The sequence below is a fragment of the Balaenoptera musculus genome, chromosome 2, assembly GCF_009873245.2.
Source record: "Balaenoptera musculus isolate JJ_BM4_2016_0621 chromosome 2, mBalMus1.pri.v3, whole genome shotgun sequence".
Classification (NCBI taxonomy): domain Eukaryota; kingdom Metazoa; phylum Chordata; class Mammalia; order Artiodactyla; family Balaenopteridae; genus Balaenoptera; species Balaenoptera musculus.
The window spans coordinates 82,163,976-82,182,643 of NC_045786.1; the positions used below are offsets into that span (position 1 = coordinate 82,163,976).

General features: G+C 39.7%; 1 protein-coding gene across 2 annotated transcripts in view; it reads left to right on the forward strand.

Annotated features, from left to right (window-relative positions):
- The window catches only part of TRPM7 (transient receptor potential cation channel subfamily M member 7), a 118,863-nt gene that overhangs the window by 12,623 nt on the left and 87,572 nt on the right, over window positions 1-18,668 (forward strand). The window contains exon 1 of one of the 2 annotated variants that reach the window (XM_036841908.1): window positions 16,873-17,002. The exons of the other annotated variant lie outside the window; for it this stretch is intronic. Coding sequence (XP_036697803.1) covers window positions 16,997-17,002 — 6 coding nt within the window. The 5' untranslated portion in view covers window positions 16,873-16,996. Of the gene's footprint in view, window positions 1-16,872; window positions 17,003-18,668 lie in introns of those variants that run through there. 2 annotated transcript variants of the gene reach the window in all.

Genomic DNA, 18,668 nt, shown 5'->3' on the forward strand with positions numbered 1-18,668 from the left:
GTGCTTCTTGGCCATCTGTATGTCTTCTTTGGAGAAATGTCTATTTAGGTCTTTTGCCCATTTTTGGATTGGGTTGTTTGTTTCTTTAATATTGAGCTGCATGAGCTGTTTATATATTTTGGAGAGTAATCCATTGTCTGTTGATTCGTTTGCGAATATTTTCTCCCATTCTGAGGGTTGTCTTTTAATCTTGTTTCTGGTTTCCGTTGCTGTGTAAAAGCTTTGAAGTTTCATTAGGTCCCATTTGTTTATTTTTGTTTTTATTTCCATTACTCTAGGAGGTGGATCAAAAAAGATCTTGCTGTGATTTATGTCAAAGAGTGTTCTTCCTGTGTTTTCCTCTAGGAGTTTTATAGTGTCCAGTCTTACATTTAGGTCTCGAATCCATTTTGAGTTTATTTTTGTGTATGGTGTTAGGGAGTGTTCTAATTTCTTTCTTTTACATGTAGCTGTCCAGTTTTCCCAGCACCATTTATTGAAGACTGTCTTTTCTCCATTGTATATCCTTGCCTACTTTGTCATAGATTAGTTGACAGTAAGTGCATAGGTTTATCTCTGGGCTTTCTATCTTGTTCCATTGATCTATGTTTCTGTTTTTGAGCCAGTACCATATTGTCTTGATTACTGTAGCTTTGTAGTATAGTGTGAAGTCAGGAAGTCTGATTCCTCCAGCTCCGTTTTTTCCCCTCAAGACTGCTTTGACTATTAGGGGTCTTTTGTGTCTCCATACAGATTTTAAGATTTTTTGTTCTAGTTCTGTAAAAAATGCCATTGGTAATTTGATAGGGATTGCATTGAATCTGTAGATTGCTTTGGGTAGTATAGTCATTTTCACAATATTGATCCTTCCAATCCAAGAACATGGTATATCTCTCCATCTGTTGGTATCATCTTTAATTTCTTTCATCAGTGTCTTATAGTTTTCTGCATACAGTTCTTTTGTCTCCCTAGGTAGGTTTATTCTTAGGTATTTTATTCTTTTTGTTGCAGTGGTAAATGGGAGTGTTTCCATAATTTCTCTTTCAGATTTTTCATCATTAGTGTACAGGAATGCAAGAGATTTCTGTGCATTAATTTTGTATCCTGCAACTTTACCAAATTCATTGATTAGCTCTAGTAGTTTTCTGGTGGCATTTTTAGGATTCTCTATGTATAGTATGATGTTATCTGCAAACAGTGGCAGTTTTACTTTTTCTTTTCCAATTTGTATTCCTTTTATTTCTTTTTCTTCTCTGATTGCCGTGGCTGGGACTTCCAGAACTATGTTGAATAATAGTGGTGCGAGTGGACATCCTTGTCTTTTTCCTGGTCTTAGAGGAAATGCTTTCAGTTTTTCACCATTGAGAGTGATGTTTGCTGTGGGTTTGTCATATATGGCCTTTATTATGTTGAGGTAGGTTCCCTCTATGCCCACTTTCAGGAGAGTTTTTATCATAAATGGGTGTTGAATTTTGTCAAAAGCTTTTTCTGCATCTACTAAGATGATCGTATGGTTTTTATTCTTCAATTTGTTAATATGGTTTATCACATTGATTGATTTGCGTATATTGAAGAATCCTTGCATCCCTGGGATAAATCCCACTTGATCGTGGTGTATGATCCTTTTAATGTGTTGTTGGATTCTGTTTGCTAGTATTTTGTTGAGGATTTTTGCATCTGTGTTCATCAGTTATATAGGTCTGTAATTTTCTTTTTTTGTAGTATCTTTCTCTGGTTTTGGCATCAGGGTGATGGTGGCGTCATAGAATGAGTTTGGGAGTGTTCCTTCCTCTGCAGTTTTTTGGAAGAGTTTGAGAAGGATGGGTGTTAGCTCTTCTCTAAATGTTTGATAGAATTCGCCTGTGAAGCCATCTGGTCCTGGACTTTTGTTTGTTGGAAGATCTTTAATCACAGTTTCAATTTCATTACTTGTGGTTGGTCTGTTCATGTTTTCTATTTCTTCCTCGTTCAGTCTTGGAAGGTTATACCTTTGTAAGAATTTGTCCATTTCTTCCAGGTTGTCCATTTTATTGGCATAGATTTGCTTGTAGTAGTCTCAGGATGCTTTGTATTTCTGCGGTGTCTGTTGTAACTTCTCCTTTTTCATTTCTAATTTTATTGATTTGAGTCCTCCTCCTCTTTTTCTTGATGAGTCTGGCTAATGGTTTATCAATTTTGTTTATCTTCTCAAAGAACCAACTTTTAGTTTTATTGATCTTTGCTATTGTTTTCTTTGTTTCTATTTCATTTATTTCTGCTCTGATCTTTATGATTTCTTTTCTTCTGCTAACTTTGGGTTTTGTTTGTTCTTTCTCTAGTTCCTTTATGTGTAAGGTTAGATTGTTTAGTTGAGTTTTTCTTGTTTCTTGAGGTAGGCTTGTATAGCTATAAACTTCCCTCTTAGAACTGCTTTTGCTGCATCCCATAGGTTTTGGATTGTCGTGTTTTCATTGTCATTTGTCTCTAGGTATTTTTTGAATTCCTCTTTAATTTCTTCAGTGATCTCTTGGTTATTTAGTAACGTATTGTTTAGCCTCCATGTGTTTGTGTTTTTTATGTTTTTTTCCTGTAATTCATTTCTAATCTCTCATAGCGTTGTGGTGAGAAAAGATGCTTGATATGATTTCAATTTTCTTAAATTTACTGAGACTTGATTTGTGACCCAAGATGTGATCTATCCTGGAGAATGTTCCATGCACACTTGAGAAGAAAGTGTAATCTGCTGTGTTTGGATGGAATGTCCTATAAATATCAATAAAATCTATGTGCTCTATTGTGTCATTTAAAGTTTTTGCTTCCTTATTTATTTTCATTTTGGATGATCTGTCCATTGGTGTAAGTGAGGTGTTACAGTCCCCCACTATTACTGTGTTACTGTCGATTTCCGCTTTTATAGCTGTTAGCAGTTGCCTTATGTATTGATGTGCTCCTATGTTGGGTGCATATATATTTATAATTGTTACATCTTCTTCTTGGATTGATCCCTTGATCATTATGTAGTGTCCTTCCTTGTCTCTTGTAACATTCTTTATTTTAAAGTCTATTTTATCAGATATGAGTGTAGCTACTGCAGCTTTCTTTTGATTTCCATTTGCATGGAATATCTTTTTCCATCCCCTCACTTTCAGTCTGTATGTGTCCCTAGGTCTGAAGTGGGTCTCTTGTAGACAGCATATATATGGGTCTTGTTTTTGTATCCATTCAACAAGCCTGTGTCTTTTGGTTGGAGCATTTAATCCATTCATGTTTAAGGTAATTATCGATATGTATGTTCCTATGACCATTTTCTTTAATTGTTTTGGGTTTGTTTTTGTAGGTCCTTTTCTTCTCTTGTGTTTCCCACTTAGAGAAGTTCCTTTAGCATTTGTTGTAGAGCTGGTTTGGTGGTGCTGAATTCCCTTAGCTTTTGCTTGTCTGTAAAGCTTTTGATTTCTTCATCGAATCTGAATGAGATCCTTGCCGGGTAGAGTAATCTTGGTTGTAGGTTCTTCCCTTTCATCACTTTAAGTATATCATGCCACTGCTTTCTGGCTTGTAGATTTTCTGCTGAGAAATCATCTGTTAACCTTATGGGAGTTTCCTTGTATGTTATTTGTCATTCTTCCCTTGCTGCTTTCAATATTTTTTCTTTGTCTTTAATTTTTGCTAATTTGATTACTATACGTCTCGGCGTGTTTCTCCTTGGGTTTATCCTGTATGGGACTCGCTGCACTTCCTTGACTTGGGTGGCTATTTCCTTTCCCATGTTAGGGAAGTTTTCGACTATAATCTCTTCAAATATTTTCTCAGGTCCTTTCTCCCTCTCTCCTCTTTCTGGGACCCCTATAATGTGAATGTTGTTGCATTTAATGTTGTCCCAGAGGTCTCTTAGGCTGTCTTCATTTCTTTTCTTTTTTTTTCTTTAGTTTGTTCCGCAGCAGTGAATTCCACCATTCTGTCTTTTTTTTTTTTTTTAAACATCTTTATTGAAGTATAATTGCCTTACAATGGTGTGTTAGCTTCTGCTTTATAACAAAGTGAGTCAGTTATACATATACAATATGTTCCCATTTCTCTTCCCTCTTGTATCTCCCTCCCTCCCACCCTCCCCATCCCACCCCTCTAGGTGGTCACAAAGCACTGAGCTGGTCTCCCTGTGCTATGCGGCTGCTTCCCACTAGCTATCTATTTTACATTTGGTGGTGTATATATGTCCATGACACTCTCTTACCCTGTCACATCTCACCCCACCCCCTCCCCATATCCTCAAGTCCATTCTCTAGTAGGTCTGTGTCTTTATTCCCGTCTTGCCACTAGGTTCTTCATGGCCTTTTTTTTTTTTTCCTTAGATTCCGTATATATGTGTTAGCATACTGTATTTGTTTTTCTCTTTCTGACTTACTTCACTCTGTATGACAGACTCTAACTCCATCCACCTCATTACAAATACCTCCATTTCATTTCTTTTTATGGCTGAGTAATATTCCATTGTATATATGTGCCACATCTTCTTTATCCATTCATCTGTCGATGGACATTTAGGTTGCTTCCATGTCCTGGCTATTGTAAATAGAGCTGCAATGAACATTTTGGTACATGACTCTTTTTGACCTATGGTTTTCTCAGGGTATATGCCCAGTAGTGGGATTGCTGGGTCGTATGGTAGTTCTATTTGTAGTTTTTTAAGGAACCTCCATACTGTTCTCCATAGTGGCTGTATCAATTTACATTCCCACCAACAGTGCAAGAGTGTTCCCTTTCCTCCACACCCTCTCCAGCATTTATTGTTTCTAGATTTTTTGATGATGGCCATTCTGACCGGTGTGAGATGATATCTCATTGTAGTTTTGACTTGCATTTCTCTAATGATTAATGATGTTGAGCATTCTTTCATGTGTCTGTAGGCCATCTGTATATCTTCTTTGGAGAAATGTCTATTTAGGTCTTCTGCCCATTTTTGGATTGGGTTGTTCGTTTTTTTGTTATTGAGCTGCATGAGCTGCTTGTAAATCTTGGAGATTAATCCTTTGTCAGTTGCTTCATTTGCAAATATTTTCTCCCATTCTGATGGTTGTTTTTTGGTCTTGTTTATGGTTTCCTTTGCTGTGCAAAAGCTTTTAAGTTTCATTAGGTCCCATTTGTTTATTTGTGTTCTTATTTCCATTTCTCTGGGAGCTGGGTCAAAAAGAATCTTGCTGTGATGTATGTCATAGAGTGTTCTGCCTATGTTTTCCTCTAAGAGTTTGATAGTGTCTGCCCTTACACTTAGGTCTTTAATCCATTTTGAGTTTATTTTTGTGCATGGTGTCAGGGAGTGTTCTAATTTCATACTTTTACATGTACCTGTCCAATTTTCCCAGTACCACTTATTGAAGAGGCTGTCTTTTCTCCACTGTATATGCTTGCCTCCTTTATCAAAGATAAGGTGACCATATGTGTGTGGGTTTATCTCTGGGCTTTCTATCCTGTTCCATTGATCTATATTTCTGTTTTTGTGCCAGTACCAAACTGTCTTGATTACTGAAGCTTTGTAATATAGTCTGAAGTCAGGGAGCCTGATTCCCCCAGCTCCATTTTTCGTTCTCAAGATTGCTTTGGCTATTCGGGGTCTTTTGTGTTTCCATACAAATTGTGAAATTTTTTGTTCTAGTTCTGTGAAAAATGCCAGTGGTAGTTTGATAGGGATTGCATTGAATCTGTAGATTGCTTTGGGTAGTAGAGTCATTTTCACAATGTTGATTCTTCCAATCCAAGAACATGGTATATCTCTCCATCTATTTGTATCATCTTTAATTTCTTTCATCAGTGTCTTATAATTTTCTGCATACAGGTCTTTTGTCTCCTTAGGTAGGTTTATTCCTAGATATTTTATTCTTTTTGTTGCAATGGTAAACGGGAGTGTTTTCTTAATTTCACTTTCAGATTTTTCGTCATTAGTGTATAGAAATGCAAGAGATTTCTGTGCATTAATTTTGTATCCTGCTACTTTACCAAATTCATTGATTAGCTCTAGGAGTTTTCTGGTAGCATCTTTAGGATTCTCTATGTATAGTATCATGTCATCTGCAAACAGTGACAACTTTACTTCTTCTTTTCCGATTTGGATTCCTTTTATTTCTTTGTCTTCTCGGATTGCTGTGGCTAACACTTCCAAAACTATGTTGAATAATAGTGTTGAGAGTGGGCAACCTTGTCTTGTTCCTGATCTTAGTGGAAATGGTTTCAGTTTTTCACCATTGAGGACAATGTTGGCTGTGGGTTTGTCATATATGGCCTTTATTATGTTGAGGAAAGTTCCCTCTATGCCTACTTTCTGCAGGGCTTTTATCATAAATGGGTGTTGAATTTTGTCGAAAGCTTTCTCTGCATCTATTGAGATGATCATATGGTTTTTCTCCTTCAATTTGTTAATATGGTGTATCACATTGATTGATTTGCGTATATTGAAGAATCCTTGCATTCCTGGGATAAACCCCACTTGATCATGGTGTATGATCCTTTTAATGTGCTGTTGGATTCTGTTTGCTAGTATTTTGTTGAGGATTTTTGCATCTATGTTCATCAGTGATATTGGCCTGTAGTTTTCTTTCTTTGTGACATCTTTGTCTGGTTTTGGTATCAGGGTGATGGTGGCCTCGTAGAATGAGTTTGGGAGTGTTCCTCCATCTGCAATATTTTGGAAGAGTTTGAGAAGGATAGGTGTTAGCTTTTCTCTAAATGTTTGATAGAATTCGCCTGTGAAGCCATCTGGTCCTGGGCTTTTGTTTGTTGGAAGGTTTTTAATCACAGTTTCAATTTCAGTGCTTGTGATTGGTCTGTTCATATTTTCTATTTCTTCCTGGTTCAGTCTCGGCAGTTTGTGCATTTCTAAGAATCTGTCCATTTCTTCCAGGTTGTCCATTTTATTGGCATAGAGTTGCTTGTAGTAATCTCTCATGATCTTTTGTATTTCTGCAGTGTCAGTGGTTACTTCTCCTTTTTCATTTCTAATTCTATTGATTTGAGTCTTCTCCCTTTTTCTGTTGATGAGTCTGGCTAATGGTTTATCAATTTTGTTTATCTTCTCAAAGAACCAGCTTTTAGTTTCATTGATTTTTGCTATTGTTTCCTTCATTTCTTTTTCATTTATTTCTGACCTGATCTTTATAATTTCTTTCCTTCTGCTAGCTTTGGGGTTTTTTTGTTCTTCTTTCTCTAATTGCTTTAGGTGCAAGGTTAGGTTGTTTATTCGAGATGTTTCCTGTTTCTTGAGGTAGGCTTGTATTGCTATAAACTTCCCTCTTAGCACTGCTTTTGCTGCGTCCCATAAGTTTTGGGTCGTCGTATCTCCATTGTCATTTGTTTCTAGGTATTTTTTGATTTCCCCTTTGATTTCTTCAGTGATCACTTCGTTATTAAGTAGTGTATTGTGTAGCCTCCATGTGTTTGTATTTTTTACACATCTTTTCCTGTAATTGATATCTAGTCTCATAGCGTTGTGGTTGGAAAAGATACTTGATACGATTTCAATTTTCTTAAATTTACCAAGGCTTGATTTGTGACCCAAGATATGATCTATCTTGGAGAATGTTCCATGAGCACTTGAGAAAAATGTGTATTCTGTTGTTTTTGGGTGGAATGTCCTATAAATATCAATTAAGTCCATCTTGTTTAATGTATCATTTAAAGCTTGTGTTTCCTTATTTATTTTCATTTTGGATGATCTGTCCATTGGTGAAAGTGGGGTGTTAAAGTCCCCTACTATGATTGTGTTGCTGTCGATTTCCCCTTTTATGGCTGTTAGTATTTGCCTTATGTATTGAGGTGCTCCTATGTTGGGTGCATAAATATTTACAATTGTTATACCTTCCTCTTGGATCGATCCCTTGATCATTATATAGTGTCCTTCTTTGTCTCTTGTAATAGTCTTTATTTTAAAGTCTATTTTGTCTGATATGAGAATTGCTACTCCAGCTTTCTTTTGATTTCCATTTGCATGGAATATCTTTTTCCATCCCCTCACTTTCAGTGTGTATGTGTCTCTAGGTCTGAAGTGGGTCTCTTGTAGACAGCATATATATGGGTCTTGTTTTTGTATCCATTCAGCCAGCCTGTGTCTTTTGGTGGGAGCATTTAATCCATTTACATTCAAGGTAATTATCGATATGTATGTTCCTATTCCCATTTTCTTAAATGTTTTGTGTTTGTTATTGTAGGTGTTTTCCTTCTCTTGTGTTTCTTGCCTAGAGAAGTTCCTTTAGCATTTGTTGTAAAGCTGGTTTGGTGGTGCTGAACTCTCTCAGCTTTTGCTTGTCTGTAAAGGTTTTAATTTCTCCATCACATCTGAATGAGATCCTTGCTGGGTAGAGTAATCTTGGTTGTAGGTTTTTCTCCTTCATCACTTTAAGTATATCCTGCCACTCCCTTGTGGCTTGCAGAGTTTCTGCTGAAAGATCAGATGTTAACCTTATGGGGATTCCCTTGTGTGTTATTTGTTTTTTTTCCCTTGCTGCCTTTAATATGTTTTCCTTATATTTAATTTTTGACAGTTTGATTAATATGTGTCTTGGCGTGTTTCTCCTTGGGTTTATCCTGTATGGGACTCTCTGTGCTTCCAGGACTTGATTAACTATTTCCTTTCCCAGATTAGGGAAGTTTTCAACTATAATCTCTTCAAATATTTTCTCAGTCCCTTTCTTTTTCTCTTCTTCTTCTGGGACCCCTATAATTCGAATGTTGGTGCGTTTAATGTTGTCCCAGAGGTCTCTGAGACTGTCCTCAGTTCTTTTCATTCTTTTTTCTTTATCGTGCTCTGCAGTAGTTATTTCCACCATTTTATCTTCCAGGTCACTTATCCTTTCTTCTGCCTCAGTTATTCTGCTATTGATCCCATCTAGAGTATTTTTAATTTCATTTATTGTGTTTTTCATCATTGCTTGGTTCCTCTTTAGTTCTTCTACGTCCTTGTTAAATGTTTCTTGCATTTTGTCTATTCTATTTCCAAGATTTTGGATCATCCTTACTATCATTATTCTGAATTCTTTTTCAGGTAGACTACCTATTTCCTCTTCATTTGTTAAGTCTAGTGTGTTTTGACCCTGCTCCTTCATCTGCTGTGTGTTTTTCTGTCGTCTCATTTTGCTTATCTTACTGTGTTTGGGGTCTCCTTATCACAGGTTGCAGGTTCGTAGTTCCCGTTGTTTTTGGTATCTGTCCCCAGTGGGTAAGGTTGGTTCAGTGGGTTGTGTAGGCTTCCTGGTGGAGGGAACTAGTGCCTGAGCTCTGGTGGATGAGGCTGGATCTTGTCTTTCTGGTGGGCACGTCCACGTCTGGTGGTGTATTTTGGGGTGTGTGTGGCCTTATTATGATTTTAGGCAGCCTCTCTGCTAATGGAAGGGGCTGTGTTCCTGTCTTGCTAGTTGTTTGGCATAGGGTGTTCAGCACTGTAGCGTGCTGGTCATTGAGTGATGCTGGTTCTTGATGTTGAGATGGAGATCTCTGAGAGATTTTTGCCGTTTGGTATTACGTGGAGCTGGGAGGTCTCTTGTGGACCAGTGTCCTGAAGTTGGCTCTCCCACCTCCGAGGTATGGCCCTGATGCCTGGCTGAAGCACCAAGAGCCTTTCGTCCACACGGCTCAGAGTAAAAGGGAGAAAAAATAGAAAGAAAGAAAGAAAGAAAGAGGCTATAATATAGTGAAGTAAAATAAAGCTATTATAAAGCAAAGCTATACAGACAAAATCTCCCCCAGAAGCATATACATATACACTCACAAAAAAAAAGGAAAAGGGGAAAAATTAATATATCCTGCTCCCAAAGTCCACCTCCTGAATTTGGGATGATTCGTTGTCTATTCAGGTATTCAACAGATGCAGGCACATCAAGTTGTTTGTGGAGTTTTAATCCGCTGCTTCTGAGGCTGCTGGGAGAGATTTCCCCTCCTCGTCTCTGTTCGCACAGCTCCTGGGGATCAGCTTTGGATTTGGACCCGCCTCTGCGTGTAGGTCGTGTAGGTCGCCTGAGGGCGTCTGTTCCCCGCCCAGACAGGACGGGGTTAAAGGAGCAGCTGCTTCGGGGGCTCTGGCTCACCCAGGCCGCGGGGAGGGAGGGGTACAGAGGAGGTGGGGCGAGCCTGCGGCGTCAGAGGCCGGCGTGACGTTGCACCAGCCTGAGGCGCGCAGTGCGTTCTCCCGGGGAAGTTGTCCCTGGATCACGGGACGCTGGCAGTGGCGGGCTGCACGGGCTCCCCGGAGGGGTGGTGTGGAGAGTGACCTGTGCTCGCACACAGGCTTCTTGTTGGCGGCAGCAGCAGCCCCAGCGTCTCACGCCCCTCTCTGTGGTCTGCGCTGATAGCCGCGGCTCGCGCCCGTCTGTGTAGCTTGTTTAGGCGGCGCTCTGAATCCCCTCTCCTTGCGCGCCGCGAAACAAAGAGGCAAGAAAAAGTCTCTTGCCTCTTCGGCAGCTGCAGACTTTTTCCCGATCTCCCTCCCAGCCAGCTGTGGTGCACCAACCCCTTCAGGCTGTGTTCACGCCGCCAACCCCAGTCCTCTCCCTGCGATCCGACCCGAAGCCCGAGCCTCAGCTCCCAGCCCCGCCCGCCCCGGCGGCTGAGCAGACAAGCCTCTCGGGCTGGTGAGTGCTGGTCAGCACCGAGCCTCCGTGCGGGAAGTGCGGGAATCTCTCCGCTTTGCCCTCCACACCCCTGTGGCTGCGCTCTCCTCCGTGGCTCCGAAGCTTCCCCCCTCTGCCACCTGCAGTCTCTGCCCGCGAAGGGGCTTCCTAGTGCGTGGAAATCTTTCCTCCTTCACAGCTCCCTCCCACTGGTGCAGGTGCCGTCCCTATTCTTTTGTCTCTGTTATTTCTTTTTTCTTTTGCCCTACCCAAGTACGGGGGGAGTTTCTTGCCTTTTGGGAGGTCTGACGTCTTCTGCCAGCGTTCAGTGGGTGTTCTGTAGGAGCAGTTCCACGTGTAGATGTATTTCTACTGTATCTGTGGGAAGGAAGGTGATCTCCGCGTCTTACTCTTCCACCATCTTCTCTCCTCCTCACCATTCTGTCTTCCAGGTCACTTATCCGTTCTTCTGTCTCAGTTATTCTGCTATTGATTCCTTCTAGTGTAGCTTTCATTTCAGTTATTGTATTTTTCATGTCTGTTTGTTCTTTAATTCTTCTAGATCTTTGTTAAATATTTCTTGCATCTTCTTGGTCTTTGCCTCCATTCTTTTTCCGAGGTTCTGGATCATCTTCACTATCATTCTTCTGAATTCTTTTTCTGGAAGGTTGCCTATCTCCACTTCATTTAGTTGTTTTTCTGGGGTTTTGTTCCGTCATCTGGTACATAGCCCTCTGCCTTTTCATCTTGTCTATCTTTCTGTGCATGTGGTTTTTGTTCCACAGGCTGCAGGATTGTAGTTCTTCTTGCTTCTGCTGTCTGCTCTCTGGTGGATGAAGCTATCTAAGAGGCTTGATGGGAGGGACTGGTGATGGGTAGAGCTGACTGTTGCTCTGGTGGGCAGAGTTCAGTAAAACTTTAATCCACTTGACTGTTGATGGGTGGGGCTGGGTTCCCTTCCTGTTGGTTGTTTGGCCTGAGGCAACCCAACCTTGGAGCCTACCTGGGCTCTTTGGTGGGGCTGATGACAGACTCTGGGAGGGCTCACACCAAGGAGTACTTCCCAGAACTTCTGCTGCCAGTGTCCTTGTCCCCATGGTGAAACAGAGCCACCCCTGCCTCTGCAGGAGACCCTCCAATACTAGCAGGTAGGTCTGGTTCAGTCTCCCCCGGGGTCACTGCTCCTTCCCCTGGGTCCCCATGCACCCACTACTTTGTGTGTGCCCTCCAAGAGTGGGGTCTCTGTTTCCCCCAGTCCTGTCAAAGTCCTACAATCAATTCCCCCTAGGCCTCAAAGTCTGATTCTCTAGGATTTCTTCCTCCCGTTGCCAGACCCCCAGGTTGGGAAGCCTGACGTGGGGCTCAGAACCTTCAGTCCAGTGGGTGGACTTCTGTGGTATAAGTGTTTACCAGTCTGTGAGTCACCCACCCACCAGTTATGGGATTTGATTTTACTGTGATTGCACCCCTCCTACCATCTTATTGTGGCTTCCCCTTTGTCTTTGGATGTGGGTATTTTTTTTGGTGAGTTCCAGTGTCTTCCTGTCGATGATTGTCCAGCAGCTAGTTGTGATTTTGATGTTCTCGCAAGAGGGAGTGAGAGCATGTCCTTCTACTCCGCCATCTTGGTTCCTCCTCTAGGAAGCAATTCTTAATACAAGGATCTTTTGGGATTGTAGGGCTGGTAGAAGGGACATTAGTAATATCCAAGAAACAGTGTAGGGGAAGAATCTGAAGGGCTTGGCACATACTTGTTAGATTGAATTGACTCAGTGGAATGGTGAGATTTTTTGTGGGAAGGTTTTGTGTGATTTAGAGCGTGAGTTGGCAAACTAGGTCATGTATGCCAAATCTGGCCAAGGCCTGTTCTGTATGGCGTTGAGCTGAGAATGGTTCTTATATTTTTTAGTGGTGTAAAAACAAAACAAAAATATGTGATGGAGACAGTATGTGGTTCAAAAAGCCTAAAATATTTACCATCTGGCTCTTAATAGAAAAAATTTACTGATTGCCCATTTAGAGTATAGCCATACTTCTCTAAGAAGCGGGGAAATTGAAGGAAGCATCAGTTTAAGGGGAAGGGTGTTCCTTTGGGCGCTGATGAGTTGTCTGTTGTTGGAAAGATAATTGCAGAGGTGAATTTGAAGAAAGGATGAGAAACCAGGACTATATTAATAATTGATCTGTAGTGTTTATTTTTTTGTAAGGCATCATGTTAAATTATAAAGGATTTGGAAATTATCTGTTGTATCCATTCCTTTACTAGTCCAGGCTCCCATTGCCCCTCCCCAAAAGACTGGTGGCTCTAGCTTACTTTTACTTATCTCCCTGATTAATTTTCCTGAAGAGAGCTCTGATGATTCCTTATGTTAAATGCTACTTGGAATTCATTTTTCTTCCGTATGTAAATTAAAATGTCAATGAAAATATTTATATTTACATTTAATAGGAAGGCATAAGGTATGAAAAGTATATATACCTGTGATTCACTTTTATGAGTATTTCAATTAATAACTATCCAAAGTTTTGCAAGCCAGCATTTAGACTTAACTGGGGCATTAGTTCGTTGCTGTAGAACAGTCATTTTGAAATCTATTGATATAATTCTTCCATCCCTATCGCCACTTGGGTTTGAATAGCTATAGTTAGAGTTGCTTCAGGTAGACTGTTGCTGAGGAGTGGAATTGGAGAAAGAAAAGGGGGAAAGCTAATACTGGTTAGCAGTAGTTAGCAATTGACAATACCTTTTAGGAGAGGTATGTTAGCCCTCTGTTCTTTTTATTTTAATCCATGTTCAGAAAATTATATACATAATGATTACATAGGAATTCCACTTTTGAAAGTAATTAATGTACTTCTACTCATTGGTTTCAAAAAAGATGTAAGAAAGGTGCTTATTTAAAGCATATCATCAAATGATTTTGAAATGCTTACCTTAAATTTCTCTTAAAAAGCTTAAAAAAAAAAAAGCTAGTAGAGGCTTTGGAGTCAGGGTAAATTACTAGCTGTGTGACTTTGGACAGTCTTGTAACTTTCATGTCTAAGTCTCTGCCCATACTTTGTCTTTTCTCTTTCTGGAACTCTGATTAAACTTACGTTTGATCTTCTCATTCTGTTTTACATGTCTTGTAACTCTCCCCTGCCTTTTAAACGGCTTTGTTTTGGAATAATGCACATACGATAAAATTTGCCGTTTGTAAGTATACACATTTGGTGGGTTTTTTTGGTTTTGTTTGTTTGTTTTTGGCCACGCTGTGCAACTCGTGGGATCTTAGTTCCCCAACCAGGGATTGAACCCAGGCTCTCGGCAGTGAAAACACAGAGTCCTAACCATTGGACTGCCAGGGAGTTCCCCATTTGATGGTTTTTAATAAATTAACTTAGTTTTATAACCACCACAATCCAGTTTTAGACACCTCACAAAGTTCCCTTGTACTTGTTTGCAGTTTATCCCTGCTCTCACTCTCAGCCCCAGGCAATTACTAAACTTACTGTTTCTATGGTTTTGCCTTTCTAGAAATTTCATGTAAATGAAATCATAATATCTTATATCTGGCTTTTCCCATTACCATAATGTTTTTGAGGTCCAGCAGTGTTGCATGTTATCTTTAGTTTGTCCGTCTTTATTGCTAAGTAGTATATATCATTGTATGGATATATCACTTCGTTGGTTATTATGAATAATGTTTCTAGAACATTCAAATACAAGTCTTTGTGTGGACATGTTTTCATTTTTGGGGGGAAGATAGTTAAGAATGGAATCTTGGAGTCATATGTAAGTTTATGTTTAACACTTCAATAAACAACCAAACTTTTCCTTTGTAAGTATTTATGCCATTCTGCATTCCGACTAGTAAAGTATGAGCTTCCAGTTTATACATCTGTGCCAACACTTGGTATTGTCAGCCTTTGATTAAAGCCCTTCTAGTGGTTGTGAAGTGGTATTGCATTGTAGTTTTAAATTTGCATTTCCCTAATAACCAGTGAAGTTGAGCACCTTTACTTATGCTTATTTGGTAAAATAAGCATATTCTCTTTGGTGAAATGTCTCTCCATGTCTTTTGCCCATTTGTGAATTGGATTTTTTTTTTAATGTTGAGTTTTCTGAGTCCTTTATCTTATTTGCAAATAAGTCCTAAATCAGTATATGCTATTTTGGGTGGAGTATTTTATAAGTTCCATCAGGTGAAATTGACTGACAGTGTTGTTTAAGTCTACTCTATTCTTTCTAGTTTTCCTATCAAGAAAAAGACGAGGTTAAAAAAAACAAAAAAAAGAAGATGTGAATTGTACAAGTTTGCATTTTATAGCATTTATCTATGCCCATATATTTCCAAGTTCTCCCTGAGACGTTTTCCTCTTTTGTCAAGTAGTTGTCTTTTGACAGAACTCCTTAGAAAGGTCCACTGTTAATTAATAAATATGTTCATGTTGTGTTCACTTTTTGCCCATCTTTCATTCATATTTTAGGCTTTAGGCGTATGCTCATGAACTGCAAATGATTTAGTTAAAAACATATATATGTAATTCATACCAGAGTAATCTGAGTGCTTCTCATGCATGTATATTATTTTAGTAGGTTATTTGCATATGTTAAATGTCTAGTTCTAGAATCTGATTTTGGTGGAGTTCATTACCATAGCATGGGACTGAGCTGCGGTCATTGCCATTTGTTTGCAAATAAGCTCACAGGGAGAAATTCCAAACAAATCTTTGTCTTGATTTAACAACCAGTAAAAATATAGCAGCAAGTACAACCACTAATCTGTTTTATCCCTCCCAAACCAGTTCCAATTTTTTCTAGAAGAGAGAAGCAACCCTTTAAATGATAAATCACAGTATAATTTTAGTGCTACCCCTAAACCCTGCATTTTTAATAATAGGAGCATAATGAAAATTTCATGAGTTTAAAGCAGTAGGTTAAGTTGGTTTTGGTAGAGATTCAACCTCACGTTATCATGTGTCAGAGAAGCCTACCAAATGATATTTTTTTCAAGTTACAAGCAGAAGTCACATGAATAAATGTTTTCAGGTCCAGATGCTCTGCCTACCTTCAGTGTACTATGGTTGTGGAGTGGGAGAAGGGGCCAGGATAGCAATAATATACCAGCAGTCTAACTGACATGGCCAGATCTTTTGGTTCTCAGGAGAATGCTCTAAATGTGATCCTGGGGATGGTTCCATTGCTCTACTGGTGCATAAGGGAGTAGGGGGTGATGGAGATTGCATTCCTAAATAGTGTAAGTCTCATTGAGAAGGTGACATTTGCTCAAAGACTTGAAGGAGGTGATAGAATGAAAGTAATGAGGCAGGATGCAGAGATGCAGAGCACTAGGACCTTAAAGATTATTGTAAGGACTTTGGCTTTTATAAAACTTCTTTGAGTAAAATGTGAAAATATTGGAGAGTTTTGAGCAGAGAAGTGACATAATGACATATTTTAAAAGGATTACTTTAGGGACTTCCCTGGTGGTCCAGTGGTTAAGACTGCACTTCCATTGCAGGGGCCATGGGTTCGATCCCTGGTCGGGGAACTAAGATCCCACATGCTGTGTGGCATGGGCAAAAATAAATAAATAAAATAAAAATTTTTTAAAAGATTATTTTATTTCTTTTGGCAAGGGTGGCATGAGTGGTTTCTGCAGTAAGCCAGGCAAGAGGTGATGATGGCTTGGGCCAGAATAGTAGCAGTGGAGGTGTGAGAAGTGGTTGGATATTGGATATGTTTTGAAGGCAAGCTGACAGGTTTTGCCATGGGATTATATATGAAGTACATAAAAAGAGGAAATCAAGGATGACATTAAAATTTTTGCCTTAAGGGACTTCCCTGGCGGTCCAGTGGTTAAGACTCCACACTTCCACTGCAGGGGGCACAGGTTCAATCCCTGGTTGGGGAACTAAGATCCTGCATGCCACGCAGCCAAAAAAAAAAAAAAAAAAGATTTTTGTTTTTAAAAGAAAAGAAAGAATACAACTGGAAGAATAGAGTTACCATTTACTGAGCTGGGGAAGACTTTATGAGAAATAGTATTTGGGTGAAAGATGAGCTCAGTTTTGGCCATGTTACATTTGAGATGCCTGTTAGACATCAAAATGAAACTGTTAAGTAGGCAGTTGGATATGTGAGCATGGAGTTCAGAGAAAAATCTGACATGGAAATGCAAATTAGAGAGTCATCCAGTGTATTGATGGCAAGTGAATGTGAGCACTAGAAGAGTGAATATAACTGGAAAAAAGTCCAAAGTCTGTGTGAATATAACCGGAAAAAAGAAGTCCAAAGTCTGAGTGAATATAATTGGAAAAAAGAAGTCTAAAGATTGAGGAGAAGAGGAGAAGTCAGCAAGGATATAAATGGAGTGGCCAGTGAAGGGAAGAAAATCAAACTAACTGATGAAAATGTTTTAAGAAGATGCGAATGATTGATTTTGTTAAATGCTGCTGATATATCAATGAAGGTGAGTCCTGAAAGTTGACCTTTGGATTTAGAGAAAATCATCGGTGATCTTGTTGAAACTTATTTCAGGAGAGTGCTTGCCTTGAAAGTCTGACTGGAGTGGGTTTTAGAAAGTGTAGGAGGAGAAGAAAAGAGGGAAACACTTTTTCCAATGATCTTTACTGTAGATGGAAGCAGAAACATTATGTGTTAGCTTGAGGAGCAAGTGGAGTCATGCAAAGTTTGTTGTGTTTAAAATGGGCAGAATAATAGCATGTTGCGTGCTGATAGGAATAAGTTAATAAAGAAGGGGAAAAAAATCAGGGAGAACTGGTGGAGAGTTAGTAAGGGTATGGGGTCTAGAGCACGAGAGGAGTGATTAGACTTAAATAGGAACACAGTCAGTCACAGGAAGGAAGGCAGAATGTGTGGGTATAGATACTCATTGGTGGACAGATGTGGTAGAAATTTGTAGAAGTTCTCTTCTTGCTGCTCAATTTTCTGAGTGAAATGGGAAGTAGGTCATCAGTTGAGAGTAAGAATGGTGAAGGAGGGTTGGAGGTTTGAGGAGAGGAGGAGATGGTGTGAAATCATACAGAAGAATGAGAAAATGGACCAGGGAAATATGGTGTGACTGTTGGGCATAATTAAGGGACATTTGAGGTTTGTGGTCATGGTTTTAAAGTCAAACCAGAGGGTGTTGTTTTGTTTGTTTTTTTCTGTAGTCATATTAATATAGGCAGTTATGGAATAGGTGGGGAATTGGATTGAATCAGGGTTGGGTTTGCTAGGTGTATTCCTAGTACAGTAAAGCTGGAGAGATTCCTTTTTTTTTTTTCCCCCCCCTGAGGAGTATGTAGGGAAGCAGATTCTTCAAAGGAATACTATCAGACTTTAGTTAGAAAAAGAAGGTGGTGGCTTGCAGGATCTTAGTTCCCCAACCAGGGATCGAACCCATGCCCCCCTGCAGTGGAAGCACAGAATCCTAACCAATGGACCCCCAGGGAATTCCCTAGAGCTTTCTTTTTGGAATACAGGCTCTTCCGTTTTGTACTGTACTGGTAAGAGAGAGGGTGATGGGGGGGAGAGATTTTGAGAGAGAGAGAGCGTGCTAATATCTATATTTAATATATATCTAATATCTATAGATATATTAGATATCTAATATTTATCTATATGTCTAATATATATATTATGTGGAGGTTGAAGCTCAAGATCTTCAATCTACTCAGTCCAAATTTATGGAGTTTCACCTATCTCAGTATGTGATGCCTCATCCCTTTTTTAAAAAAATAAATTTATTTATTTATTTTATTTTATTTTATTTTTGACTGCCTTGGGTCTTCATTGCTGCGTGCGGGCTTTCTCTAGTTGCAGTGAGCAGGGGCTACTCTGTTGCTGTGCACGGGCTTCTCATTGCGGTGGCTTCTCGTTGCAGAGCATGGGCTCTAGGTGCGTGGGCTTCAGTAGTTGCGGCATGCAAGCTCTAGAGTGCAGACTCAGTAGTTGTGGTGCACGGGCTTATGTGCTCCGCGGCATGTGGGATCTTCCCAGACCAGGGCTCGAACCCCTGTCCCCTGCATTGGCAGGTGGATTCTTAACCACTGAGCTACCAGGGAAGTCCACCTCATCCCTTTTTAATCAATCACCAATAGCAGGATACAGAGTCTAGGGATCCAGGCAGAAGC